This window comes from Hyperolius riggenbachi, chromosome 12 (genome assembly GCF_040937935.1).
Source record: "Hyperolius riggenbachi isolate aHypRig1 chromosome 12, aHypRig1.pri, whole genome shotgun sequence".
Taxonomy (NCBI): Eukaryota; Metazoa; Chordata; class Amphibia; order Anura; family Hyperoliidae; genus Hyperolius; species Hyperolius riggenbachi.
Window position 1 is genome coordinate 168,670,932 of NC_090657.1, and position 22,197 is coordinate 168,693,128.

General features: G+C 43.3%; 1 protein-coding gene across 5 annotated transcripts in view; it reads left to right on the forward strand.

Annotated features, from left to right (window-relative positions):
* The window catches only part of SYCP2 (synaptonemal complex protein 2), a 198,514-nt gene that overhangs the window by 50,614 nt on the left and 125,703 nt on the right, over positions 1–22,197 (forward strand). For all 5 annotated transcript variants that reach the window (XM_068263662.1, XM_068263657.1, XM_068263661.1 and 2 more), the window contains exons 15-18: positions 6,774–6,922; positions 7,906–7,980; positions 8,115–8,255; positions 11,817–11,916. In XM_068263662.1, coding sequence (XP_068119763.1) covers positions 6,774–6,922; positions 7,906–7,980; positions 8,115–8,255; positions 11,817–11,916 — 465 coding nt within the window. The remainder of the gene's footprint in view (positions 1–6,773; positions 6,923–7,905; positions 7,981–8,114; positions 8,256–11,816; positions 11,917–22,197) is intronic.

Genomic DNA, 22,197 nt, shown 5'->3' on the forward strand with positions numbered 1-22,197 from the left:
AACAGCTCTAGCTCAGTCAGATTAGATGGACAGCGTTTGTGAACAGCAGTTTTCAGATCTTGCCACAGATTCTCGATTGGATTTAGATCTGGACTTTAACTGGGCCATTCTAACACATGGATATGTTTTGTTTGAAACCATTTCATTGTTGCCCTGGCTTTATGTTTAGGGTTGTTGTCCTGCTGGAAGGTGAACCTCCGCCCCAGTCTCAAGTCTTTTGCAGACTCCAAGAGGTTTTCTTCCAAGATTGCCCTGTATTTGGCTCCATCCATCTTCCCATCAACTCTGACCAGCTTCCCTGTCCCTGCTGAAGAGAAGCACCCCCAGAGCATGATGCTGCCACCACCATATTTGACCGTGCGGATGGTGTGTTCAGAGTGATGTGCAGTGTTAGTTTTCCGCCACACATAGCATTTTGGTTAAAAAGCTCCATTTTGGTCTCATCTGACCAGAGCACCTTCTTCCACATGGTTGCTGTGTCCCCCACATGGCTTGTGGCAAACTGCAAACGGGACTTCTTATGCTTTCTGTTAATGGCTTTCTTCTTGCCACTTTTCCATAAAGGCCAACTTTGTGCAGTGCATGACTAATAGTTGTCTTATGGACAGATTCCCCCTTTCTGAGCTGTAGATCTCTGCAGCTTGTCCCGAGTCACCATGGGCCTCTTGACTGCATTTCTGATCAGCGCTCTCCTTGTTTGGTCTGTGAGTTTAGGTGGACGGCCTTGTCTTTGTAGGTTTGCAGTTGTGCCATACTCCTTCCATTTCTGAATGATCGCTTGAACAGTGCTCCGTGGGATGTTCAAGGCTTTGGAAATCTTTTTGTAGCCTAAGCCTGCTTTAAATTTCTCAATAACTTTATCCCTGACCTGTCTGGTGTGTTCTTTGGACTTCATGGTGTTGTTGCTCCCAAGATTCTCTTAGACAATCTCTGAGGCCGTCACAGAGCAGCTGTATTTGTACTGACATTAGATTACACACAGGTGCACTCTATTTAGTCATTGGCACTTATCAGGCAATGTCTATGGGCAACTGACTGCACTCAGACCAAAGGGGGCTGAATAATTACGCACCCCACTTTGCAGTTATTTATTTGTAAAAAATGTTTGGAATCATGTGTGATTTTCGTTCCACTTCTCACGTGTACACCACTTTGTATTGGTCTTTCGCGTGGAATTCCAATAAAATTGATTCATGTTTGTGGCAGTAATGTGACAAAATGTGGAAAACTTCAAGGGGCCGAATACTTTTGCAAACCACTCTATATGGCAGTCACATGACAATGCCTCTGTATGGAAGCTAGTAGTGACCATACACTTATTGATTTTCCGTTAATACCCGGCTAATTCGGTCACACTGAACTAATCTGCTAGAAATGGATGCAGCAGGCAGCCTGATCTATTATTAGCCAAAATCATTTGAATTGGTTGATGGGATTGAGAGCGGTGGCAGATCACTGGTCCATAAGTTTGGACTGGATCAGACAGTGCAACTCTGCGGTTCATTCGATTTTTAATAGGTTTCATACTGAGATCTATAAAAAAAATTTGTTCCTACCGTGTGGCACAGATCAGATAGATTCCTATCCCAAATAAGAGTCAAGTAAGCTGGGAAATGATCTTTTATCAACAAGAAAAGTAATAGTGATTTTTAACTTTTGGATTGCCTGGTTAGCATTTTTATTACTTGTTTACCAGATAAAAATAAAGAATTGATTTTTTTATTTTATGCCTGACAGTTACACTTTAAAGCAGGGATGCCCACACTTTTTCGGCCTGCGAGCTACTTTAAAGTTCGCCGAGGCCAGGAGATCTTCCGACGTTTTAAATGCACCCGCACCACCTCCCCCCACCCCCCCCCCGGAAAAAGTAGTTAAGTATAGGTCCCTCCAGTATAGGTTAGCTAGCTAGGTATATGTGCCCTTAGAATAGGTTAGCCAGGTATGTGTGCCCTTAGAATAGGTTAGCCAGGTATGTGTGCCCTTAGAATAGGTTAGCCAAGTATATGTGCCCTTAGAATAGGATAGCCAGGTATATGTGCTCTCAGAATAGGTTAGCCAGGTATATGTGCCCTTAGAATAGGTTAGCCAGGTATATGTGCCCTTAGAATAGGTTAGCCAGGTATATGTGCCCTTAGAATAGGTTAGCCAGGTATATGTGCTCTCAGAATAGGTTAGCCAGGTATATGTGCCCTTAGAATAGGTTAGCCAGGTATATGTGCCCTTTGTATAGGTTAGCCAGGCATATGTGCCCTTAGAATAGGTTAGCCAGGTAAATGTGCCCTTAGACTAGGTTAGCCAGGTATATGTGCCCTTAGAATAGGTTAGCCAGGTATATGTGCCCTTAGTATAGGATAGCAGGAGCCCGCACGCAACTTACCTCCCTTCAGCTCCAGCGGTGGCCTCCTGGTCTTCACCCCCTCAGCCGCAGCTCCCTGCAGGGCAGATAAGCCATTTCGGTGGCTGAGGGAGGCTCCGGCGGGCTGCGTGCGCTCAGGAGGAAGTTTTGCTTCCAGCGCCACGCCCCCAGCCATGACAATGCGTCATGGCAGGGCCGCCCCTGGCTTCTCAGCCGCGCTTCTCTCCCCGCGAGATCAGCGGCCAGCAGCAGAATTTGACAGGACGCGGCCAATCGGCCGCGTTCTAGAGCTGCTGGCCGCACGATTCAATGGGACGCGGCCATGAGGCCGCGATCTACCAATTAGGCGGTCGCGATCTACCGGTAGATGGCGATCGACCTATTGGGCAGCCCTGCTTTAAAGCAAGTATGAACCGAGCCTAAATGTATTTGATTTTAAGACAAACTAGACTAAAAGTTCTTGTTTTAGAAAATGTGCCCCCATATTAGCGTGTTTTGTTGTTGTTGTTGTTGTTGTTTTTTTTTTGTTCCGCAATCCCATTTTATATCAATGTAAAAATGTTACATATTTTCCAATTTCTCATTTATGGTGGAGATAAGTTACATGTACAGCTCAATAGTGACTACTTTGTATCTATAATATACATACAGTATAACACATAGAATGAATTGAGATTGAAAGCAGTCAGATATATTTTCCACCAGAATATTCTGTTTTGGACCAAATACACCGCAAATGAAGTCATACAAAGTAATATGACAACTTTCCACAAAAGCAAACCGGAACATATGTGATGAAAAATTAAAACCACATCTTCCTGTTTGCTGTACAAATGCTTTGGGTATTATACTTTAATGGTGCAGTTTGTGTATTTTCTTGTATCTTTATAAATATTTTAGAAATAATTATTTGTATTTGTGTACCACTTTTCTAGGCCTGGAAATTAAACTGCAGCTACAAATCAAACTACAGTATAATCTCATTATAATAAACTCAGGTTTAGTAAACATTTGTTTATAGTAAACTACATCTCCAGGTCGCAGCCAATCTCCATTATAAGTCTATGGGAGCAATGCCTAGTATAGTAAACCCGGATATAACAAAACTTCTGTTATAGTAAACATGTTTTTTTGGCCCCTTTGTGACGCTGCACGGGTCATATGTCAGTGGGTGGTGCATGTGTCAAATGTCAGTGTGAAACCCATGGTCTGCTGGTTGCAGGTGAGTTGATGCCTGATAACATTTATAAGACAAGAAGAATGGCACCGGCGCTGGATATACAGTACTGTACAAATAACAATAAGCAGCCTGGGGAAAATGATTAATGTGAACATAAACAAGAGGATGCAGTGTGACCATCTGCAATCACTGATAAGAATATTGTCACAGTCCTCCCATGGGATTGTACACACTCCCGGGTATCTCTTCCCTTGTTAGCGATGGTGATCCTGGTAGCATGTGGACCGCAGTACAGGCTACTTTCACTTGTAAAGCAGATCAGTGTAGGCCTACTCGCTGCAAAGTAAGGAGAGTGGAGAGGAGAGTGCTAAGTCCTGCCTGCGGAGGTGTAGGAGCCACTCGCATTACAGATGTAAGTGGCTTATCACGATTAGCTGAATTTTAAAGAGAGGCTTCATGTTTACCCTAAGTGTGAGCAGAAAGTTCTGTAGGACATGTGCTGTCCCGTCCGCTGAGGTATCGGAACCACTCACAGAATAGATATTGGGAATGCTGTAGATGTGATATACTTTGACTTTGCAAAGGCCTTCGACACTGTTCCCCACAAAAGTCTGGTGCAAAAGTTGAGGATGCAAGGACTGGGGAAGAGTCTGTGTTCATGGATAGGGAACTGGCTAATGGACAGAAAACAAAGAGTTGTGGTCAATGGATCGTACTCAAAATGGGAGACTGTTAGCAGTGGGGTCCCACAGGGGTCTGTTCTGGGTCCAGTGCTCTTCAATTTATTTATTAATGACCTAGTAGATGCAGTAGTAAGCAATGTTGCTATTTTTGCAGATGATACAAAATTGTGCAGAATCATCAACTCTCAGGAAGATAGTGTCATATTGCAACAGTATCTGGATAGGATGGCTATATGGGCACATACATGGCAGATGAAATTCAATGTTGACAAATGTAAAGTCATGCATTTTGGACGTACTAATGGTCTAGCACCATACAAAATAAATGGGATACAGTTGGGGACATCAAACTTGAAGGACTTAGGAGTACTCATTGACAACAAGTTAAATAATCGTACTCAATGCCAAGCAGCTGCAGCTAAAGCTAACAAAATTTTGGGATGCATTAAAAGGGAAATAAAAACTTGAGATGCTAGCATAATATTGCCCCTGTTTAACTCTCTAGTAAGGCCACATCTGGAATATGGAATTCAGTTCTGGGCACCACATTACAAAAAAGATATTGCAGTTTTAGAGCAGGTGCAGAGACGAGCAACAAACTTGATACGTGGGATGGAAGGTCTCACTTATCAAGAAAGGTTAGATAAACTGGGTTTATTTAGTCTAGAGAAAAGACGCCTTAGAGGGGATCTAATTAACATGTATAAATAATACATCAGAGGGCAATATAATAGCTTGGCGGATGAGCTTTTTGTCCCTAGGCCTTCTCAAAGGACTAGAGGACATGATCTGCGCATGGAGGAAAAACGTTTTAGCCATTTATTTAGGAAAGGGTTCTTTGCAGTAAGAGTGATTAAGATGTGGAATGCATTGCCACAGGAAGTTGTTACGGCAAACTCTATACCTGCATTTAACCACTTCAGGATTCTGCGTACGCTTAAAGAGACACTGAAGCGAAAAAAAAAAAATATGATATAATGAATTGGTTGTGTACTATGAATAATTACTAGAAGATTAGCAGCAAAGAAAATATTCTCATACTTTTATTTTCAGGTATATAGTGTTTTTTCTAACATTGCATCATTCTATAATATGTGCAGATTACACAACACTCAGCATTCAAAATGAGTCTTTCAGAGCAGTCTGTGAAGTAATGAACTCTCCTCTGGCAGAGGAAAAGTAAACAGTTCAATTACAGTTGAGATAATAAAAGTCAGATAACAGCCCTCTCCACGACTAACTTAGTCGGAGAGCTTAATGGCTTGTTTGCATAGAGATAACAACTGGAGTTCCTCAACTCTTCCTGTACTGGAAACAATTAGACTGATGTATCTGATCTTAATGTTTTATTTCTTAGCTGTACTACACATACAAATCATAATATCATAATTTTTTTTTCGCTTCAGTGTCTCTTTAAGTACGCCCCTGAATCCTGAAGTGGATTACATGGAAACGGCCGCTCGTATGAGCGGCCGTTCCATGTCAGTTCACGGAGGGCTCGCAGGGTAAATGTAAACACACGGGAAAGATCTTCCCCGGTGTTTATATGTATACGGCGCTGCTGCGCAGCAGCGCCGTGGCGGAGATCGGCGATCCCCGGCCTCTGATTGGCCGGGGATTGCCGGCATCTGATAGGCAGAAGCCTATCCTATCAGGCGCAGGACGGAACTCCGTCCTGCGCCGCTCACAGGGGGAGGGAGAGGGAGGGAAGGGGAAGGAGGCCTGGAAGCGCTGCGGAGGGGGGCTTTGAAGAGCCCCCCGCAAGCGCAAGCAGCCGGCGGCGATCAGACCCCCCCAGCAGGACATCCCCCTAGTGGGGAAAAAAGGGGGGAAGTCTGATCGCCCTGGCTGCTAGCTGATCGGTGCTGCGGGCTGGAGAGCCCACGCAGCACCGATCAGCAAAATACCCCCCTGGCACAGAAGTGGTTAAAGAGGGCTTAGATGCTTTCCTTGCGTTGAAAGACACCCATGGCTACAATTACTAGGTAATGCCTAATGATGTTGATCCAGGGATTTTATCTGATTGCCATCGGGAGTCGGGAAGGAATTTTTCCCTTTAGGGGCTAATTGGACCATGCCTTGTAAGGGTTTTTTCGCCTTCCTCTGGATCAACAGGGATATGTGAGGGAGCAGGCTGGTGTTGTACTTTATACTGGTTGAACTCGATGGACGTATGTCTTTTTTCAACCAAAATAACTATGTAACTATGTAATGTGAGAGGCTGCCTCTATTCCATGACTGCTGCAATTTTTAAGGAGCCCTGGATACTGTGCCAGCAATTTGTCCAGCCTGGCCATGTAGCCCTAAAGTATACTCTCCTTATAGTCCACCAAATATGCAAGTGCTTGTACTGTACCTCCAATGAGAGGACAGAGTTGCTCCTTTGCAACAGAGAATGTACCAGGGCATGCTGGGCTATTTCTAGGACAATTTCTGATATAGTAAACACAATTTCCCGGTCCCTTAGAGTTTACTATAACAAGATTATACTGTATTGGTTGATCTATGATGGTTTTATGTGAGCACACATGTTCTGCATTCGGTCTTATTTCAGATGTTGGTAGCAAGGTGCTGTTATCACTCATTCTGAATACTCCGGCTACAGTCGGCCAGAGGAGGGGCTCTCACATTCGGATCTTCTTTGATTGTACTTTGGATATTGCTGATGCCGTCAGGAGAGTGTTTGGCGCACACAAGTGTAAGGTATGCTGTGCTCTATTCTCCCAGGATTCCTTGCTGTGATGCCTGTTTCTGTAGCTTTTCCATATGGTTAAAAACGGACAGTTATTGGGAGGTTTGCAAAATAATAATATATCAATTATAAGTTACATGCACAAAAAAAGAGACAAGCTGCACAAAGCATGAGGTTATTCATCTTCACAACAGTAGCACTGGCGTCCATTACAGAGTAGTCACATACATAAACTGCAAATACTAACATCTGTGTTCATGAAACAGCAATATATCACCTGGCTGTATTCAAAATATAGGTTATGCTAAATAACGTCAAATGAGTAACTACATACAGCCATATTACATTACTTGTATATATGGATGTAACACCACCAGTGAGACATAATTAAGTGCCATAGTTAATATTTTTTCCTTTTGTGTAGATAGATGACTTTAAAGAAATCTGTGCAATCACCCGGGTCGCTCCAAAGCCACCCAAATATTATTGTAATTTATATGGGCTGCCAGATCTCCTATATACTTCCCATGGAGCTGTGCGCTTCATTAATGGCGATTCTCAGAGGAGGGGGTTTTGTCATGTAAGCAGCAATGAAAGTGAATAGAAGCTGCTGCTGCTGATGCTATCACATGACATTTTCCTGTTAAAAGACAAAGCACATATCCTATATCATTTATTTCATGCTTTTCTCCTGGTGGCCACTTGAGGTGCTCTCCAAGGGCCACCAGGAGCGTTAGGGAGACTTGCCCAAAGACTCTTAACTGGTTTACGTGCTACCTTGAGCTGGAATTCAAGTCCTGGTTAGAGGCTGGAACTCTACATCAAAGGCAATTCCTTTACCAGTATGTCGTCCAGCTGAAACCGTTCCTGCACACGGTTTACATGCTGTTTTTCTTGGAATGCTATATTTGTATATATGTTAATTATAGTTATTCTTTCATATTATAAAAAAAAGTGTTAAAATTACAACGGACTTTTGTATTTCCAACCACAGAACTTTATAAAGAAGCAAGGCATGTCAGTAGCCAGGACGACTGTGCACGTTATATTTGATGGGAAGGGATCTCAGGTATGTGAAGCTTCACGGTACATATTTTCTGATTGACCATAGGTCATGGGCTGTATATAATTCTAGTTAGAATGTTTGTAAGTCACAGCATTGTCAATGCAAAACTCGGACCTCAAACTTGGTGTTCGTTGCAGACCCTTATCCCGGAAAGCCAAGATTCTGTTTATTCCACAAAGCATGCGACTGCGACAAACACCGATGATGTCAGAACCAAGAGCCAGCCCTATTTAACAACACCAAGTAACAATCAGAAAAATCGTCAGGAGGATAGTAAGGTACATAAAGAGTGTATGTGTCATGTACACACAAGCCAAGCATCCTGCTATGGGACCAGGATTTAAAATGGGAAAGCAGGTGCTGAGGGGAGTGGTCAATTTACATATGAACAGTCATTCACCCTCTGCACTCAAAACACAGCAAGATGAATCTCTAGTAGTGATAAGAACAGATAGGTTGCAAAAATGTATTCAATTGCGAAATAGAGGAGATTGGCTTCCAAAACGGATTGCACGCAACAACCATTCTGTACTGGACATTTTCACCAGTGTTGAGGTTCCCTCGGGTCTCTACACTACCTATACACGACTACACTACCTATACCAGGCACCAAGCAAGCAAACATTTCATGCTCTTGGATCTGGGATCCACGCTGAGGCATTAGATTCTACCTTCAGAGAGCACAAGCATGCACATAAATCCTAGGTTCATTATCATGAAATGTTTTCTTGCTTGCTGACTGGTATAGGTGGAGTAGGGACCCTTTGTATGGAGGAAACCTAGATGCTGGTGAAATGGTCCAGGACAGAATGTTGCATGCAATCCATTTTGGAAACTAATATCCATTTTGTAACTGAACACAATTTTGCGTTGTTTTTTTATTTGCTGCTAGCAATTCAGCTTGGGGTGATTTGAGTGCAAAGGGTTAATGATTGTTCATATACACACTTGGTATAACCTTTATGTCACTGAAATGTAAGCCTTTGACATGGACATAACTGGATAAGTTGTGGGACAGCCATGGCCAAATCCAGACAGAGATGGACAGAGTGAGATCTGACTGGCCCTAGGTGATTAGAAGAAGGAGCAGGCTGAAGGTCAGGGAGAGGGTAGCCAATAAAGCAAAGCTTTCTGTAGGATGCCAGCTCAACAATCGGGGTCTGCAGAATTACATAAACCAAATGTTGTTGCTGCTGCAGTTGGACTTTTATTACTGACTCAGTTGTTGAGGCAGAACTGAAAAGGAAAAAGTTTGTTAGACTCTGTTGCTGTCGCTGAGCATATAAATACTAATTAGAGCTGCCAATCCCTTGTATGGTAAATGTTCTGTAACTACAAACCGTACCGGACTATGGAGCAGCATATAAAATCATCCTCGACTGATTCACCCCATTTATCTTCAGAGTCACGGTGACGCAGCATGTAGACCAGGGGATAAATAATGAAACATATCCACTCCTCTGTACAGTTATTGGTGGGACCCCTCCCTGGCCACAGAGCCATGTGGCCAATTTGGCAAGAGAATAATTGGGAGTAAAGGTCACCAGCTGCCACTATTGGTCACCCAGCACTTGTTAGCAGGAGGTTTCTCCATGCTTTCTTCTATGTAGAGTAACATTTAGCAGTGTGGAGTGTACAGTGTGGGTTATACTGATACATGCAATGAAGAAAATGAGTAGTAATGTTTCAAATAGAGAATTCCAGCAGTTGTAACAGCTGCCGTCCAACATAGTCCTGTAACATGTCCTGCTGTCCTGCTCACGTCACGTGACCACACGGTACTGTGGCTTATTACACCTTTCCTCTGGCAGTGCTATCATTTAGCTTTAGTCCCCTGCAGGACATCCCCCTAGTGGGGAAAAAAGGGGGGAAGTCTGGTCGCCCTGGCTGCAACAGGATTTGTGCTGTGGGCTAAGGAGCCCGCACAGCACAGATCCATCAGAATTGGCCCGATCCTTAAGTGGTTAATAACGTTTCTATAGTTGTTACCATGGTGATGAGGCATGTAGTATTCAGGAAACATTTTACCTCAGGCAAACCGAAAGTTAACTCTTCTGTCTTTAAGTTAACTCTTCAATCCTTAAAATAACTCCAGAATTCTAAAGTTAAATACAGGCTGTTGATTAACTGCATGTGATAATAACTACAGAGGAGGTAACTAAGTAATGAAGAGATAAGATAACTCTTACTGTGTGGTGGCAAGTTTTCTCTTCCCTTATCTCCAGCATGATCTTAGTGAATTGAGGCCACTGTCTTAAATTCTTCTTTTGGGGGAAGTATGTGCTAGGGATCATTTTCGGGAGGGGGGGCTTACTCTCAGGAGAGGGGTAAACGCTTTTAGTGTATGGGGAGGTGTGTGTTCTCTTGCCGCACCTCCCTTGTGATTGCGTCCCCCTCCGTTCCTTGTAACTGCTCTGGTGACCGGCATACCGGTAGTATTGAAGCTGTATGGGGCCCCTTCCACCCTCATGCTATACGCAAGCTTGCCTTTGTGCCCATGCTCCTCTCTCGGCATAATCTATGTGCGCCGGCTAATGCATCCCAGGTGCACATTGATTATTCCGAAAGGGCAGGGCGGGCACAGAGGCAACCTTGCGTACAGCATGAGGGTAAAAGGGGGCCCATACATCTTCAATACTACCAGTATGCCGGTCACCAGAGCAGTTACAAGGAGCGAAGGGGGGTGCAACCACAAGGGAGGTGCAGCAAGAGACCACACGCCTCACCATACACTAAAAGCGCACCACAGCTAGGTCTTCTTTTCGGTTGAGGTCTTATTTTAGGGAAAACATGGTAGTAGCTTTTACCACTTTAAAGGAAACTTGAAGTGATAGAAATATAGAGGCTGCATCATTCCCTTTTAATTAAGCTTATATTTTCGCTCCATTTATTGAAGTGATACAATATACGGGGCTCCCAGTCTCTCTCTCTGTATGTTTTTTTCCTTTAGAAGTAATCGCTCCCTCCAGGACCTCCTGCACAATATCTTCACAGGTGTAGGGCTTGGTTCCATTGCAGCGCGGTTCTGTGCGTCAGTGCGGCTCTGCGTTGCATCACGTGATTCCCTGAGGCGGCGCTTGTGATCCTATTCATTATAATAAATGGGATCGCGGGTGCAATCGCCCCAAAATATGTGCAACCATACGCTGCAATTCCGTGGTGAATCACAGCGCATGTATGGAAACATCAGACATTGCAGTCTACGCACTGTCTGCTGTCCCTGCGATCCCGTTTCCATAAACACGGCTGAAAGCGTGTGTATGGAAACAAGCCCTTAGTGTACTGCTTAGGATTTTGAGGCAATTATTTGAAACAGGACAAGATACTACTGTATAGTTCTGCTTTAAACAATATAATTATGGTCTTTTTCAGTACTGTTAATGTAGCCTTAAAGTTTACCCGAGAGGAGTAAACTTAAAAGATTTATACATACCTGGGGCTTGCTCCATCCCCATGCGCATAGATCGCTCCCACGCCGCCATCCCCAGTCTTCTCCCTCTTCGATACCGGGGCCTGTAATTTCAGCCAGTCAATGTAAGCCTAGTGCGCGTCCTCCTTCTCTCTCCGGCAGAGAATAGTACTGCGCAGGCGCACTACTATTCTCTGCCAGAGATGGAGGGAGCCCACTGTGTATGCGTCAAACTGGCTGTGAATGCCGAAGTTACAGGACACGGTACCGGAGAAGGCTGAGGACGGCACCATGGGAGCGATCTGTGTGTATGGGGCTGGAAGCCTCAGGTATGTATAAAACTTAAAGTTTACTTGTCTCTGGTTTCCTTTAAAAAGTATATGTAGTTTGCATGTAAATTCTACATCTGTTATTGCTATACTTTTTCTAGTTTGCTACACCCAGGCGAAGTAAATTTTCAGAGGCATCAATCAATATTATTGTACCTGGAGGTCACAAGACTGTTATTCCAACTGTAGCCGTAACAACACGTGAGTTACACATTGAAGGTCCGCTTCTAAATGCATCAAACCGTTACTGAAATGAGTGAAAAGGCTCATCTCCTCAAGTGAGGAAGCTTAAAGAGGAACTCCAGTGAAAATAATGTAATAAAGTGCTTAATTTATACAATAATTATGTATAAATGATTTAGTCAGTGTTTGCTCATCGTAAAATCTTTCCCTCCCTGATTTACATTCTGACCTTTATCACATGGTAAATTTTTTACTGCTGGCAGGTGATGTCACTGGAAGGAGATGCTGCTTGTTTTTTTTTTATTTTTATTTTTATTTTATTTTTTTGGGCAGTTGAAAACACCTGTCATTTCCCACAATGCAACAAGGCTCCCACAGTGTGATGTCAGGACCTCAGAGCTGTGAGGTGCTGACATCACACCGTGGGAGGGGTTTCACCACAAAATCAGCCATACAAAGCCCCTTGATGATCCGATTGAGACAAGGAAAATATTTCTCATGGAAAAGAGGGTATCAGCTACTGATTGGGATGAAGTTAAATTCTTGGTTACGGTTTCTCTTTAAGTAGGGTAGAATGGTGACGCTAAAGGAGGTGTGGCCAATCAAACAGCAAACTCAACCCTTTGCACACTCTCATACAAATACTCACTGTAAACCAACCATTCAGGAACCATGGCTATCCCTACAGGGGACCACAACTATCCCTAAGTTAAAAGCAGAAACTTTGTTTTCAAAAATGTGCATGATTTTTGCTGTTGTTTTTGTTGTTAGATATACCACAGAGAGGTTCACCTCAATTTTTATGTGTCCTAACTGTGAAATGTGAAGTCCTCATCACGTTGGAGACCTAAAGGCAGAAATTGTATGGTAGTTCAATGTGCAAAGCAAGAAGCTGTTCATTAGGTCGTCACCAGGCTGGAGACCAACACTAAAGTCAGGCGTTATATGGTAGTCCAATGTGTAGAGTAAAAAGCTATTCTTTAGATCCTCACTAGGCTGGGGACCAACTCTACATGCAGGTTTTAGATGGTAGTCCAAAGCTATAAATTTGGGTCCTCACCAGGCTGGAGTCTAAAGACAGTTTCTTTGAACAGAGGCGCCAAAATAGGATAAAAGCGTCTAAAAACTATTTAAAAGGGGGAAGCGGTGGACTTACCTCCCTCAAAATCAGACAGGGTTTCGTTATTTATATAAAAAAATAAACATTTATTGAACATACACTCCACTTTGCAACGTGTTTCACAGGCACATTCCCGCTTCATCAGGCAATATACGGAGCAACTGTAAAAAATGCCAGAGAGTACCACACTTAGACCAATGTATATCTAAAAAAGTCATTATGTATAAAACCATTTTGACAACATGTATATTCAGGGGTCATAGGTTTGTTAATATATACTATGCTAGTTGTATGGGTCAGCATAAATATAAGAATATAGATGATGATAATCACAACAATAACAATATAATGGTAATGAAACTAATAAAAAATGTATAAAAAATATAAGAAAGATAGGATATTGTTTAAGGATTGAATGGTAGGAATAGGGTATTGACATCAGTGTTGGATAAATGTAAGTAGGGCAATTGCTGGGTAATAAATGTTTGAGGATTGAATGATAGGAATAGGATGTTTATATCAGTGTTGGATAAATATAAGTAGGGCAGTTGCTAGGTAGTAAATGATTGAAAGTGCTGTGCTTATGAGTAGTAAAAGTGCCATTTGCAAAGGACAAGATTTGAAAGCGCTGTTAAGACATGTATGATACTGATAGGTGTTTGTATATATGACTTTGTATGAATCTACGTATGTGTCTACAATATAGTGCATATATGATAATGTTGTGCTGCCATCTAGTGGGCATGGGGAATGTTGGTACTGTATAGGCAAGATCCATTCAAATGAGTGGACCAGCGAACACATTATGAATTCATGAGTACATTATTTGTAGTTTGACAATTCAGGTAGAAAATAAATAAATGTATTGTAATATATAAAGAATATCTATATATGTGTATATATCTAGTTTTAGTTTTTTTTCTATCAAGTAAATACATCCAATATGAATAGATGATATCATGCTAAGCACAATAAATAAAAATTAATACAAATGAAATTGCCCTAAAACAGAAAATTGGAGAAAACCATAATAAAACAGCATTCTGTTAAGAATTGATAAAATCCGATAGCAGTTATATATTAAAAAGAGAGGACTGATATGGATAATTAGGACTTAAAAAGTATTTTCTAATTGTTCATTTAACCCATTTGGGACTACTGTTTTGAGAATTTGTATCCAGAACATTTCCCTCTGTCTTAATACTTCAAAAGCATTCGTGCATGAGGGATCTATAGCTTCAATACAAGTGATTTTTAGCAGGTGTGGGTTTTTATTGTGGATTCTGACAAGACAAGACAAGACAAATAACATTTATATTGCGCTTTTCTCCTTGCGGACTCAAAGCGCCAGAGCAGAGCAGCAGCCACTAGGGCGCGCTCTATTGGCAGTAGCAGTGTAAGGGAGACTTGCCAAAGGTCTCCTACTGAATTAGTGCTGGCTTACTGAACAGGCAGAGCCGAGATTCGAACCCTGGTCTCCTGTGTCAGAGGCAGAGCCCTTAACCATTACACCATCAGCCAACTGCTGAAGTGTCTGGATACACTGTGTTGTTGGAAGCGTTTAATGATATTTCTTTTGTCTTGATTTATTCTATTCCGAGCGGTTTGCGTGGTGCGGCCTACGTATTGATAATTGCATGTGCAGGAAATGACGTAAATGTTGGCGCATGAGATGGATTGTTTGGGAATATTGTGTTGGATACAGTTGAGGTAATAGTTTCGGTGGAAGTCACAAAAGTACATGCCAGACATTTTTTCTCTTTTGCAGGGGTGTGAACCCGGCGTACTTGGATTTGTGAGTGCGGTTGGATTCGTGGTTCGCAGTTTGCTAGGTGCTAGGAGTCGACGAAAATGTGGAGCCCTCTTAAAAGTGAGGCTGGGTTTTGGAGGTAGCATGGGTAGTAAATAAGGATCTTGTAATAATATTTCCCATCTTTTTTGTAGGATGGTTCTAGTGTCCTTGTGTTATAAAACGCGGGAATTGGGGTGAAATCTCTTTGGGTGTGTTGTAGGGCTTTTCACTTTGCATCTTTTATTAGTTTGCTCGAATAATTGGGGGTATTGAACTTTTGTGTTAACACTGAGGACTGTTCATGGTAATCACTTATATCAGTACAATTTTTGAATATTCTTTTAAACTGGCAATAAGGGGTGTTTCTTCTCCAGGGGCGATGATGAAAACTGTTATAGTTTATGTAATTATTGGCAACTACTTTTTAAAAAAAAAAAGGTTTTTGTTTTTATATTGGTCTGGTCTATGAAGAGAATTAGATCTAGGAATTCTATAGATTAGATTGAATTGGAATGTGAATTCTAGTCCTGCAGGATTATTATTAAGACATTGAATGAACTGAGGGATGTTTGATGGGTCACCTTTCCAAATCAGGATTAAATCGTTGATGTATCTTTTGTATTGGATAATATTTTCTATGAAACGATGTTGTCCGGAGAGTTTGAGGTACTCGAGGCACCCCATGGCGAGGTTTGCGTATGACGGAGCGAATGAGCTCCCCATAGCGTGCTGGAGATTTGGTGGTAAAAATTATCTTGAAATGAAAAAGTATTATGTTTTAAAATGAATTCTGTGCATTGTGTAATAAAGAGTTGTTGAGTGCGGGGCATGTCTTGGTTTGTGGAGAGAAAATATTCAGTTGCTGATAGACCAAATGAGTGTGGAATAATGGTATATAAGGAGGTAATGTCACAGGTAAGCCAGATGTAGTCAGATTGCCAAGTGATATTTTCTAGGAGTGTAATTAATTGCTGTGAGTCCTTTAGGTATGACGGTAAAGTTTGGACTTGAGTTTGGAGGTGTTTATCAACAAATCTTGAAAGGTTACTGGTAACTGAGTCGATGCCCGCAATTATAGGTCTGCCAGGTGGTTTTAAAAGGTTCTTGTGAATCTTAGGTAAATAATAAAAGAATGGAGTCTTGGGCTGATTGTTAATGATAACATTTCTTTCATTTTTAGTTGAAATTCCAATTAGAAAAGCTTGGTTGATGAATGATTTGAGGGATGTATTGTAGTCTGTAGTGGGATCTGAGTCAAGTCCTATTTTGGGTCATTAAAGAGAACCCGAGGTGGGGTTCTGACAATGCTATCTACACACAGAGGCTGGATCTGCCTATATAGCCCAGCCTCTGTTGCTATCCAGATCCCCCCTAAGTTCCCCCTGCACTCTGCTATCCCCGATAAATCACAGCCACGCTGTGCGGGCTGTGTTTACCTCTGTAGTGTCAGTCTGCTGCTCCCTCTGCCTCCTGCATAGCTCCGGTCCCCGTCCGCGTCCCTTCTCTCCAATCAGCGGGGAGGGACACGGGCGGGGACCGAAGCTATGCAGGAGGCGGATGGGAGCAGCAGACTGACACTATAAAGGTAAACACAGCCCGCTGCGACACGCTGCGTGTCGACAGCGCAGCTGTGATTTATGGGGGATAGCAGAGCGCAGGGGGGGCTTAGGGGGGATTGGGATAGCAACAGAGGCTTTGTGTGCAGCTAGCATTGTCAGAACCCCACCTTGAGTTCTCTTTAAGCAGTCTGGAGCGTTAGGTGGTAGACCAGTGGTACATTTGGGGACTGAATGAGCCTAGTGTTGTTGCTGGAGGACTCCAGTATTGGACCCTAACAATACAGATATTTTTAGCGGCTAGTGTGAGGCTTTCCTGAAGTGTTAATGTCAGGTCAGAGTTCATGTAGGATATTTGGTCAGCCTGGGGTTAGTGATGGTCTGTCTGACAGTTTAGCGTTGGGATTAGTTTAAACCTTTACTCTACTTCACAGAACAGGATATTGAAGTTCCTCACATGAGCTGTCACATTCAGCTTAAAGACTTGCACATTTGCAAGATGGTTGCTATGGAGGGGGGAGGAGGGCTGACTGAGTGGTCACTCCATCAGTCCCCTCCTCCCCCCCACATAGCAACAGAAGTCTCTGCTACATAACTCAACCCCAAAATGGTCCTATATTGATGCCATTTATTGGGTTACACCATAGGTTAAATCTAGCCTAAACCTAATAAGTGAACGTTTTTGAAAATTATTAGCAGGGAACAGCACTTGTTAATCTGATTTAATGTTTCATTTTTCTTATCTCTGGTGATAGTAATGAACCTCTAACTGTGTTCCTGATCATGCGATTATATGCCAAGATATTGCCTGCCCGATGAATTCTGGGAGGTTTACATCAGCAGAAGCTGCAGGAACCCTAGCCAATCTGTTCTCTATACCTCCACCCAAGCAGTTTCATCACATGGACTTTTTTAAAGAACATGTGACAAAACCGGATGGGTGGATTGTTTACACCATGACATTGGACTCTTCCATATGGAACCAGCATCACTGAGTGCTGGTGTTGCATGGTTTGCCATGCTTGCCTGGTTTATGTGTATGATATAACTTGCAACATCTTCTAAATGCAATTTTCACCTTTTTTCTTTTGCAATAAATGTTATGATGGTTCTTCACTCCCAGACTTCCGCTTACTTGTCTTACACTGGCCAATGTGCATGTATTTTAGAATCCTCTTGAGAAGATTTGTAGACATATGTTTGTTTTGTGACCCAGCTCTGAGTGCCTTTAGGCTTTTGGGTGTCCCCATTTGGTGAGTTTGTAGCACCAGAGGGGTGCCGGTTGGTGAGTTGGTAGCACGAGAGGGGTGTCAGTTGTGGATTTGGTGAGTTGGTAGCACAAGTGGAGTGTCGGTTATGGATTTGGTGTGCCGGTTGTCGAGTACATTATTCTTTGCTTCAGAGAGTGGCACTGGTGATAATCTATACAAGCACTCTGACTTAATTTAGAACTTCTGCAGGAAACGCATGCAGATTCGCTCGAGTGGAAACGAGCCCTAACTGGGCCATTCTAAAACATGGATATGTTTTGTTTTAAACCATTCCATTGTTGCCCTGGCTTTATGTTTAGGGTCATTGTCCTGCTGGAAGGTAAACCTCCGCCCCAGTCTCAAGTCTTTTGCAGACTCCAAGAGGTTTTCTTCCAAGATTGCCCTGTGTTTGGCGCCATCCATCTTCCCATCAACTCTAACCAGCTTCCCTGTCCCTGCTGAAGAGAAGCACCCCCAGAGCATGATGCTGCCACCACCATATTTGACAGTGGGGATGGTGTGTTCAAAGTGACGTGCAGTGTTAGTTTTCCGCCGCACATAGCATTTTGCAGTTTACCAAAACGTTCCATTTTGGTCTCATCTGACCAGAGCACCTTCTTCCACGTTTGCTGTGTCGGTGTCCCCCACATGGCTTGTGGCAAACTGCAAACGGGACTTTTTATGCTTTTCTGTTAACAATGGCTTTCTTCTTGCCACTCTTCCAAAGGCCAACTTTGTGCAGTGCACGACAATAGTTGTCCTATGGACAGATTCCCCCACCTGAGCTGTAGATCTCTGCAGCTCGTCCAGAGTCACCATGGGCCTCTTGACTGCATTTCTGATCAGCGCTCTCCTTGCTTGGCCTGTGAGTTTAGGTGGACGGCCTTGTCTTGGTAGGTTTACAGTTGTGCCATACGTCTTCCATTTCTGAATGATCACTTGATCAGTGCTCCGTGAGAAGTTCAAGGCTTTGGAAATCTTTCTGTAGCCTAGCCTGTTTTAAATTTCTCAATAACTTTATCCCTGACCTGTCTGGTGTGTTCTTTGGACTTCATGGTGTTGTTGCTCCCAATATTCTCTTAGACAACCTCTGAGGCCGTCACAGAGCAGCTGTATTTGTACTGACATTAGATTACGCACAGGTGCACTCTATTTAGTCATTAGCACTCATCAGGCAATGTCTATAGGCAACTGACTGCTCTCACACCAAAGGGGGCTGAATAATTACGTACACCCCACTTTGCAGTTATTTATTTGTAAAAAATGTTTGGAATCATGTATGATTTTCGTTCCACTTCTCACGTGTACACCACTTTGTATTGGTCTTTCATGTGGAATTCCAATAAAATTGATTCATGTTTGTGGCAGTAATATGACAAAATGTGGAAAACTTCAAGGGGGCCGAATACTTTTGCAAACGTGTGTGTGTGTGTGTGTGTGTGTGTGTGTGTGTGTGTGTGTGTGTGTGTGTGTGTGTGTTATTAAGTACATGAAGGTGGAATTGTGTTGAGGCATTGTTTGTGTGTGTGTTGGGGGGTAGTTTTAAGCACATGTAGGGGGGATTAGGTATTAGGTGTTTGTGTGGGTGTGTGGTATTAGGTACATGAAGGGGTGTTTGGGTTTAGGCACTAGGTTTTTGTGTGTATGTTTTGGGAAGGGGGGGGGGTAGTTTTAGGTACATGAAGGGGGGGATTAGGTTTAGGCATCAGGTGTGTGTTTGTGGGGGGCTAGTTTTAGGTACATGAAGGGGGGGAATAGGTTTAGGCATTATGAAGGTAGGACTCAAGTAAGAATGGGTGCCGGGTAATAGCATAGTAAAATATCAGTAATGAACAATGTTTTTTTTACTAGCGGCACCACTTGGAGTACAACTTTTTGGGGCAACATTGCACCGCATACTCAATTGCAGGAAAATTGAATGAGAAGATTATTATCCCACTATAGCAGAGTTCACACCTATTTATAATTTTGTCTTCTAGAATAATCACCAGCATAGATCAGTGATGTGTACATCAAATATGATTTGTCACAGTTTAACTGATTTCAGATTGTGATTAAAGAGACTCAGAGATGAGTCTCACTGCAGTTTTTTACTTACCCGGGGCTTCCTCCAGCCCAATAAGCATGGATGCATCCATCGCCATCCTCCTCAGCACCGCCGTTCTCCCGCAGTCAACCCCCGGTAAGCGACTCAATCTGACAAGGCACCTGGCCCGGATGGCATGCATCCTCGGGTCCTAAGGGAATACCTTTTGTGACTCTCTTTCACCTGGCAGAGTCCCAGTAGATTGGCGTACAGCCCACGTTTTCCCATTATTTAAGAAGGGCAAAAAAATCAGATCCAGGAATTTATAGACCTGTAAGCTTATCAGTTGTGTGCAAACTATTTGAGGGGTTACTAAGAGATACTATACATGACTTCATAGTAGAAAATAATCTTATTTCTCAGCATCAACATGGGTTTACTAAAGACAGGTCCTGTTTGAATAACATGCTCAGCTTTTATGAGGTAGTGAACGCTAATGTGGATATTGGGAATGCTGTAGATGTGATATACTTGGACTTTGCAAAGGCCTTCAACACTGTTCCCCACAAAAGTCTGGTGCAAAAGTTGAGGATGCAAGGACTGGGGAAGAGTCTGTGTGCATGGATAGGGAACTGGCTAATGGACAGAAAACAAAGAGTTGTGGTCAATGTATCGTACTCAAATTGGGTGACTTAGCAGTGGGGTCCCACAAGGGGAAGTACTGGGTCCAGTGCTCTTCAATTTATTTATTAATGACTTAGTAGATGAAGTAGAAATCAATGTTGCTATTTTTGCAGATGATACAAAATTTTGCAGAATCATCAACTCTCAGGAAGATAGTGACATATTGCAACAGGATCTGGATAGGATGGCTATATGGGCACATAAATGGCAGGTGAAATTCAATGTTGAAAAATGTAAAGTCATGCATTTTGGTCATACCAATGGTCTAGCACCATACAAAATAAACGGGATACAGATGGGGACATCAAACTTGGAGAACGACTTAGGAGTACTCATCGATAACAAGTTAAATAATCGTATTCAATGCCAAGCCGCTGCAGCTAAAGCTAAGAAAATTTTGGGATGCATTAAAAGGGAAATAAAAACTCGAGATGCTAGCATAATTCTGCCCCTGTTTAAATCTCTAGTAAGGCCACATCTAGAATATGGAATTCTGTTCTGGGCACCACATTGCAGAAAAGATATTGCAGTTTAAAGTGGATCCAAGATGAACTTTTTAAGTTGCATAATTGTGTTCCTTTCCTATAGTTTATAGGGCATTCCTCAAGCTAAATACTTTTTTGTTTTTGTTTTAATACTCTAATTCCCTATAAACTAAATAAGCCCCACCCACAGTTTTCAGAGAGCCTTGGCAGTAGCAAGGGCACATGGGTGCTCAGCCTGGGCAGGAGGAGGGGGCGGTATTACTAGCCAGAGATTTCAGAGGTAGAGGGGGGGATTAGGTTTTTTTTCAGTCTGAGTGCTGATGGTGCAGATAAGCCTGCCTCTGTGTAATGCAGTGGTTCCCAACCCATGTGCCGCGACACATACACGTGTCGCGGCAGCTTTGGGTATGTGTCGCGGCTCTCGGCGGGGAGCAGCGCAGTGGAGGGAGAAGAACTGTGGGCAGCGGCGGAGAAGGGGGCCACCCCCCCCCCTTCTCTCACCTTAGGGTGCTCTGCCTCCCCCGCTCTCCCCTCCGATACTAACTGTGGCGGGCTGGCGGCACTTGGAAGTGGGCGGGACTTACCTTTCCGTGTCGCTCCATGCGCCGGCCGGAAGTTCTGGTTCTGCAGCCGCTGCTCTGGTCTGGATCAGGCCAGAGTAGTGGCAAATCATCCCGCGCCTGGCGACGAGACCAGATGGAACAGAGACACGGAAGGTAAGTTCCGCCCCTCTGCCAGCCACCGCACTTCGTTCCGGAGGAGAGAGCGAGAGCACCCTGAGGTGCCGCTCTCCTTCCCTCGCTCTCTCCTCCTGGGGGGGGGGGGGGGGCACCTGGCTACATATACTGGGCACATATCCCTGGCTACATATACTGGGGACATATACCCCTGACTACATATACTGGGGACATATACCCCTGACTACATATACTGGGGACATATACACCTGCCTACATATACTGGGGACATATACCCCTGACTACATATACCGGGGACATATACACCTGCCTACATATACTGTGGACATATACACCTGCCTACATATACTGGGGACATATACCCCTGGCTACATATACTGGGGACATATACCCCTGGCTACATATACTGGGGACATATACCTCTGGCTACATATACTGGGGACATATACCGGGGACATATACACCTGCCTACATATACTGGGGACATATACACCTGCCTACATATAATGGGGACATATACCCCTGCCTACATATACTGGGGACATATACCCCTGCCTACATATACTGGGAACATATACCCCTGCCTACATATACTGGGGACATATACCCCTGCCTACATATACTGGGGACATATACCCCTGCCTACATATACTGGGGACATATACCCCAGCCTACATATACTGGGGAC